The sequence below is a fragment of the Trachypithecus francoisi genome, unplaced genomic scaffold (assembly GCF_009764315.1).
Source record: "Trachypithecus francoisi isolate TF-2019V2 unplaced genomic scaffold, Tfra_2.0 Lachesis_group12, whole genome shotgun sequence".
NCBI classification, from domain to species: Eukaryota; Metazoa; Chordata; class Mammalia; order Primates; family Cercopithecidae; genus Trachypithecus; species Trachypithecus francoisi.
This window is the reverse complement of record NW_022681457.1, coordinates 29,330,334-29,338,078: the sequence shown is the minus strand read 5'-3', so window position 1 is coordinate 29,338,078 and position 7,745 is coordinate 29,330,334. Positions and strand designations below refer to the sequence as shown.

The following is a 7,745-nucleotide window of genomic DNA, read 5'->3' as shown; positions in this document are numbered from 1 at the left end:
GCCCTGTCGCTCCCTTATCTTTCTACACCAGAGGCACACACAGAATCACTCTGTTTTTACTGACCTGGTTGTGATATTTCAGGCCTCCACACCTTTGCACAAACTAGTGCAGCTGCTGGCAATATCCCTTTGCCCTCTGTAACTAGGGAAATAAAACTAAGACCAGCATAAAATGATCTCTCTTCAGTAAAAACTGGTAGGTAGCTTTGGTCACTCTGTCCTCTCTGCCTCCTCAACCTTTTGTGTATAATCTTATTTTGGCACTACTATCATTGATTTTTAATTATTCAAATTTTGCAAGCTGAATCTCTAACCATCCTTTTCCTAACTCCAACTCCTTTAAGTCACGTGCTTTCTGACTATAGACCTGGTATAGAGCAGAGAGTCAGTAAAATGTGTTTTTAAAAGTACAAGTTAAAAGAAACAAGAGCACACAATAAGAAATGATGCAATTATTCATACCAGTTTATTGTAGGTATTGTGTTTCAAAAAATTTATAGCATAAATAACTTTTCATGTCACAAAATAACTTAGTAGAATTTATAATAAAACTTTGAGAATTTAATATCTCATCAAAATACAATAAAATATGGTTTTCAAATATGATTAACCCTTTAGGCTTTTCTTTTACTTGAGGGCATATAAACCAAAAATACCCAAACTATGGCTGCACTTTTAAACTTTAACATATTTGGTTTATTTTAATGTAACTCAACCATTCTAAATTAATACATAGTTTTCCTTCCTGCATGGTTCTTTGTAATTTTTGTTCCTTTTGACTTATTTTTCTGTTTCAACACAGCTTCCTTCTTCATTTTCACCTCTTTCCATCTGCAAAGTCATCTATCTCCGGGCCCCCAGAACATGTAGTTGAACTCACTCAGCCCCTTGACATCAGTTTCTGTAATCCTTGCATCAGTGTAGGGAGTAACTGCTTGAGTAACTACAAAGGTATTTCAAAAACTTCAGTGCAATTTGGTTCAGTTATTTTCATTCAGATGCCATCACCGTTCAGGGAGATTAATCACCGGAACCCACTGATCCATGTAGCGACTTTCCCGGCAAAAACAAATAAGTTGACTTAAGGCAGGATCCTTCCATTGAGATGAATGTGGATTCTGGAAAGAAATTTAGAAAAATAAACTTATTTTTTAAAAATCGGTATTTGCTAGTAATTACACTTTTGAGGAGAAGACACTTGAACATTCTATATTTTGGCTATGTGACATGGAGACAAATTAGAAGCACGAAAAATTAAAGTTTCTTCAAAGTAGTTGGGTTCCGTGCAAAATCGTTAAGGGTAATTACCTATTAAACTACACATTGCAAAGTCTGAACCCATGCAACCCAAGCTGAACCACATACATATGTTTGCATATCTGTTCAGTTTTGCATGAGAGTATCATTCACGGGTTTGCTCTACCAAACTTGTTACCCTGACCTGAGTGAAACAGTTTTGAGAAAGATTTCCATGCTGTGTGCACAATGAGATGAGAGCTGCACAGCGGTTAACTAGAATTGCCATCAACTTTACTCCCAAGAGACATAGTAGTAATTTTAAGGAGTAGCAAAATAATCCGGCTGTCACTTGACTAGACCAGTCAAAAAAGAGCAAAATTTAGAAGACAAAAGTAGCACATTTATCCCTGAAAACATAACTTCCCTACTCTACCAAAGGTTTTTATCAGAAGAGAAAAAAAAAAAGGCCCATTAAAAAAAATCCAAGATTGCAGAGAAAAAAATTCCACTCTATCCTCTTAATGTATTTCTAGGGAATTAACAAGGTTTGTCTCCTACACAATTTCTATTTTTAGCTCTGACTGGCAGAGAATGAAGCTGACTCCTTAATGAGGGGTGAGCCAGGAATTCATTTGGCTTTATCTAATCTGCCCTGCTAAAGGAATTAGTCACGGGAGGCAGTGCAGATGTAGGTAGGGAGTAGCTGGGCTGACTGCTGACTCACAGGGATCTCTTCCGCTGCTGGCAGTCCCCAGCATGCTTAGACATGTTCTGTACCACAGAAAATCCTGATGATGAAACTAGTACATCTCGGCTGAAAGTCCAGCCACACTCTCGTGGGGCAAAGGCAGCCACCCTCCTGACCCAAACCTACCCCAGATCCACAATCAGGCGACCCAGCCCAGACTCCCGTCCTTCCGGGACTCTACCCCGCAGGCTGCAGTCCCCCTGCCCCTTACCGTCACCAGCACGCAGTGCAGGTCCGGGGGCTGCTCCGCGCCCTCGCTCGCCGCGGGGCCAGCGTCGGTCTCCAAGAGCAGGAGCTCCGCCAGCCGGCCCGGGTTGCTGACGCGCAGGATGTTGATGTCGTTCTCGCAGCAGAACGCCTGGATCAGGGTGAAGTGGATCTGCAGAGCCACATCTCTGTCGTCGTCCTCGTCCGCCGCCAGCAGGCACAATACCACGTTATCGGGGTCGCTGGAGGCAGCGGGCGGGGCCGGTGAGCGCAGAAGCGCTGGCGCCCTCAACCCCTGCCCGGCTCCCCGGGGGTCGCCGCCCGGCCCGCTCGCCCCCTCCCCTCCGGGACAGGCAGCCGCGGGGGCAGAAGAAAAGCGACAGGAAGTGGCGCGGCCGGGCGAGGGGCGCCCAGCCAAGGCGACCTCCTGGGCTAGGGCGGGAAGGGGTGCCACGGGAGACGCGCAAGGGCCCCACTTACACGTTGAGCAGTTTGGCCGCTTCGTACACCCCGACAGTGATCGTCCGCTGACTCAGGGCTTTGCTGAGCACTTCCTCCAGGGCATCCCCCACCTTATCCATCCTACACGCGGGCAAGGGCGAGGGGTCCTGTCAGCCTCGGCGCCCTCGGGCCCATCGTCGCCCCCATTGCCGGGCACCACGCCCCTCCCTCTCGAATGCAAGCACCACCGCGCACCTGGGCTCTCCGAAAACCCCCCGCTCCCGCGGCCGCGTCAACCCCCATGACCCGTGCACGCTCAAGGACCGGGCGTCCCGTGAGAAGTCCCGAGAGTGACCCTGCCACAGGCTGCCAGCCCCGGGAGCCGCACGGGCAGCGACGGCCACTGCTGCCCTTTGCAAAGGCCCCGGCGGGTTTTGTTCGGGTTGCGGGGCATGCTCTTTCAGTCCGCGGACGCTACACGGAGAGTCCCGAGGGAGGAAGGGCGGGAGTTGCCCTGTGCAAACTTTTCTGCTTCCTCCCCTGCAAACCTTCCACAGCCCGCCTGCACCCGGGAGCGCGGGGTAGGTGAGAGAAGTTCGGGCCGGAAGAGTCCGCAGGCCGACTTACCTTTCGGTCTTCTGCTCTCCAGCCGAGAATTCCTCCAAAGTCATATTGCAAACTGCAGGTCGCCCACGGAGAGAGCGCGGCGTGCGGGCTGCTCCTGCCACGGCGAGCGCGCCAGCGCCTGCTTTCTGCACTCACTCACAGGCGCCGCGCCGGGAGCTCAGGCCCCGGCGCTGTCCGGCCGCCCCACGCCCGCCCGGGCTCCTCCTCCTGTGCCAGTCGCCGCAGCTCCGGCCACCCCTCCCGCCCCGCTCGCTCGCTCGCTCGCTCTCCGGCCCTCGCCTCGCCACCGGCCGCACGACACTAATTGGGCAGATGCCTCCCAGCCACTGCCTACCAGCCACTGGAGGACAAAGGGCCCCGCTCGTAGGAGTTTTCCTGCCAACCGTCAGCCAACCACCTTCCGCTTCATTTGCATCCTCTTGGCCATTGGGCTATGCAAATCAGCCTGCTCCGGCAATTTGACCCCGGCTCCTGGAGTCAGGTTGAGAGGAGCGGAAAAGGGAGGAGCCACGCGGGAGGCGAGCCGAGGGGGCGGGGGCGGGGACGGGGGCGGTGCAGAGAGGGGAAGGCGGGTCCCGCGCGCTCTCTTATCCGGTTGGCGGGGACCATTGGGAGTGGAGGGCTTCAGCAGAGGCGGGAGGTGGCCTCAGCTTGGGCTGAAGCAGGCTGCCAAGTGTTTTTCTATAATAGTCGCGGCACTTTTTTCTTATTATCGTTTCATGCCTTTTGTTTTAAGGGGTAGCTATTAAAATCTATTTCCAGGGTTAATGCACCGAAGTCTAGTAATTATTAGTAAGCAGTTTACACTAAAAAAGTGTCTCCAGACCTCCGGGGCAAAGTTTACCTCAGAAGTGTTGTTTATCTAAGTCTAGGCGAAGCTGCTTATTAGCAGTAGTATTATTTCGGTGCCCTGATGGCTGGTTTGATTTATTTTTGGAAAGCTGCAAGGGTTGGAAGCTCAGAAAAGGAAAACCAACCCGTTTGTATTCAGGGATGGCAGGGAACCAAGTTGGAATCTTTTCCACAGAATGCAGAACGATTTCCCACCTGCCCGCTGTAACTGGGAAATCGTGAGCTGGTCTGCGAGGGGAGCTGGTGACCACATGTGGGAATCTCTGGCAACCCAGATTCTCCTTTCTCAAAGAGCCTTGCCCAAACAAGGATCCTTCTGGACGCCCACCAGTCGAGAGACAACCATCTGACACCTACACAACCCACAAGTCTAAATTCAAAATGCTCTTGATAAGCCCTAAGCTTCCTTTCCTAACGTATGTATGTCACTACCTTCCGCAGAGAGCCTCCTATGATCTCACTGTGAATTATTGATGTTAGATGCTGAATCATGAAGCCGTAACTATAGGAAGTTTTTAGTCATATGCTAAAATTTCACCTTTGAGATAATGGCAACTTGCAGGTAGAAGGCAGACCTTTAAAACTGCAAATGGTAGTTACACATTTTGAAAAACAAACTTTAATATATAGACTCTCACTGAGTAGTTCAAAAGTCTCTTCCTTTGTTTTATGGTTTATGCAATAAATGCAAAAACATTTTTTAAACCTACTGAAGTCACCAAAAGTGGTGAAAATGGTTCCCACGTGCTTGCATTCGAAACAGTGCTTGCATTATTAAGGTTGCTGTACAGCCAGAGGTCACAGAAGTAATTTTTTGCAAAGGTACCTGGGAATTTTGCACCCTTATGTTTTTATCACTCTAGACAAAATATTCTCCAGATCTCTTGATCTTAATTTGGTAGAAAACAAAAGTGATAGGTTTTTCTGGTTCATGTATTTGAGTTGTCATTTTGCACTCATTTTTTAACTGCATTGTCAGCCAGGGACAACCTTTGAGTAAAGAAATGGTCATAGTCAGTGCATAATTCACCCAAGAATGCTTATGTATCTCGTGTCTGTGCCTTAAATCTCCACATTTGACGTGTTTCTTAAAGAATTCCTCAACATTGAAATTTAGGTAGGTTACCAAAGCATTTTCAGTTTTGCAGACAAAACCTGAATTACACAATCTAGCCTGAGTCATCATTTGACGATTGTTAATATGTTCTCTGGAACTCCAAGGTTCTATCCACTAGGCATTTCTTAGAGGTTCTTGGGAAGAAAATATGATCACAGCAAGCTGACAAAGAATTAGGAATCATGTGAGTTTCTTGACCGCAAGGACTTCATCAGTTTGGTGTCCTCAGCTCCTAGCACAATACCTGCATTTAGTAGAAGCACAGTCAAGATTTATTGAGTTGAATAGAATCTGAGAGTTAAATAAGATATCAGAATCCTGCAGTCCTGTGCATTGCATGACTTCCCACATATTCCACATTTAACGTTAGTTCAAAAACACTTTTTCCTGTCCTCCTCTATACCAAGAACTGTACAATTCCTGGTCCTTTGCCTTTAAAGAGCTTAGGCTCTAATTGGTATGTCCACGCTTGAACTGGATTTTGGGACAAAATACTATGCACTGTCATCAGCTAACTATGCTGAAAGTCCCATGACTTCATTCATCTGAATGGAGGCTAGGACAGTAGAACCCGTGTATTGTTTACACCAATTCAAATGAACCACAGTCCTAAAGTGCCCCACCCAAGTCAACTATATCCAGTAAAAATGTGATATCAAATGGTTACTTTTTATTATAGGCTTAGTCCTGCACTCAAAAATTGTACTGAATGCTATATTTGACTTCATCAGAAAGTTATTTGCCCAAGTATTTTGGGGATTTTCTCTGAGATAAGCTTGGGCTTCCAGTATGCAAAAATATTCATTTGTCATACTTTCTGACTCAGATATGTTACATCATTTTGCCTGATTGCTGAGTATACCTAGAATGTTTTCTCAGTGATTATCTTCAAAGTTGGGCCTCATGGCTGGAAGTAAAAACTGCATTTAGCTACACAGTTAGATTGTAGTTATACATTAGAATGGACAGAGATGATTTATCACAACTGTTTATTAGTCCTGGAGGACATTGGTAGTCAATGGTAAATCAGAGAAATTTTCCTATATAAGTATTTTTATATATATATTTCTTTATAATCAGTGTGATAACTCCAATATGTGATGTCATTTTAAAAGCCACTACAGGTAACTCTGAGAACTGCAAGTACACAGGAGTAGAATGCCCTTGTAGTAATGTTTGTAAAGATGCCAAATAATTATATTTGGAAATCATATGAAAATATATACTCAAGAATTGTTCAATTATTTTAGCACTGCTACCTGCTTTGCATATTAAAGATCTTTTTGATATTTTAGTCATGCTTATCCTACATACATTCCTACTACTGGTTCCATAATGCAGAATTATTCTTTCTTTCTTTCAAAAAACAATCAATGCTTTAACATCTGAAAGAAATATAATGCTTGTTATTTCAACATTAGACCGATCATTGTCCACATTAAAGGAGAAGATCAGTTCGACTGTGACGGATATATTTTCCACCTACTTAGATTTGTACTGTATTATTTTTTCTTGCTAAAAATCATAAGGTTCCTGGCCAAGTGCAATAGCTCACGCCTGTAATCCCAGCACTTTCAGAGGCTGAGGAGATCGGATCACTTGAGGTCAGGAGTTCAAAACCAGCCTGGCCAACGTGGTGAAACCCCACCGCTACTAAAAATACAAAAATTAATTGGGGCCGGGTGTGGTGGCTCACACTTGTAATCCCAGCACTTTGGGAGGCCAAGGTGGGTGGATCACCTGAGGTCAGGAATTCGAGACCAGTCTGGCCAACATGGTGAAACCGGTGCGGTGGCTCAAGCCTGTAATCCCGGCACTTTGGGAGGCCGAGACGGGCGGATCACGAGGTCAGGAGATCGAGACCATCCTGGCTAACACTGTGAAACCCCGTCTCTACTAAAAAAATACAAAAAACTAGCCGGGCGAGGTGGCAGGCGCCTGTAGTCCCAGCTACTCCGGAGGCTGAGGCAGGAGAATGGCGTAAACCCGGGAGGCGGAGCTTGCAGTGAGCTGAGATCCGGCCACTGCACTCCAGCCCGGGCAACAGAGCGAGACTCCATCTCAAAAAAAAAAAAAAAAATGGTGAAATCCCATCTCTACTCAAAACACAAAAATTAGCCAGGTGTGGGTGGCGGGCACCTGTAATCTTAGCTACTTGGGAGGCTGAGGCAGGAGAATCACTTGAATCCGGAGGTGGAGGTTGCAGTGAGCTGAGATGGTGCCATTGCACTCCAGCCTGGGTGACAAGAATGAAACTCCGATTCAAAAAAAAAAAAAAAAAAACTAGTATAATATTCTTAATGCCATCTTTTTTGTGTGTTCAATAAATCCTTACCCTCTGGAAATTCTCTTCAGCTGTTAAGAATCATGGTAGTAATCATGGTGTTGATTTGAGCTTTGGGCTGGCCATCTTGTGCTGCCACCAGCTGCTCACATTTCACCAGTCAAGCAAGGCCCAGCAAGTGGAGCAGTCAGATGAAGAGACTAACTAGAACATTCTTCAAGATCAGCACC

At 46.5% G+C, this 7,745-nt stretch overlaps 1 protein-coding gene across 1 annotated transcript; it reads right to left on the bottom strand.

Moving 5' to 3' along the window:
• Positions 1-442: 442 nt before the first annotated feature.
• GADD45A (growth arrest and DNA damage inducible alpha) lies at positions 443-3,738 on the bottom strand. Its single transcript, XM_033225253.1, has 4 exons — positions 3,263-3,738; positions 2,675-2,776; positions 2,199-2,436; positions 443-1,118 (listed from the first exon to the last, which is right to left on the bottom strand). Exons 1-4 carry the CDS (start codon positions 3,304-3,306, stop codon positions 1,005-1,007), a joined length of 498 nt encoding a protein of 165 aa, XP_033081144.1. The 5' UTR covers positions 3,307-3,738; the 3' UTR covers positions 443-1,004.
• Between the last annotated feature and the right edge of the window lie 4,007 nt (positions 3,739-7,745).

What these genes read in the sequence shown, in the direction of transcription:
- GADD45A (XM_033225253.1), bottom strand. Translation starts at nt 3,306, where the DNA reads ATGACTTTGGAGGAATTCTCGGCTGGAGAGCAGAAGACCGAAAG. An exon ending in GGAGAGCAGAAGACCGAAAG is followed by an intron (nt 2,777 to 3,262) that starts GTAAGTCGGCCT and finishes GCCCGCGTGTAG; the next exon opens with GATGGATAAGGTGGGGGATG. An exon ending in GCGGCCAAACTGCTCAACGT is followed by an intron (nt 2,437 to 2,674) that starts GTAAGTGGGGCC and finishes CGCTGCCTCCAG; the next exon opens with CGACCCCGATAACGTGGTAT.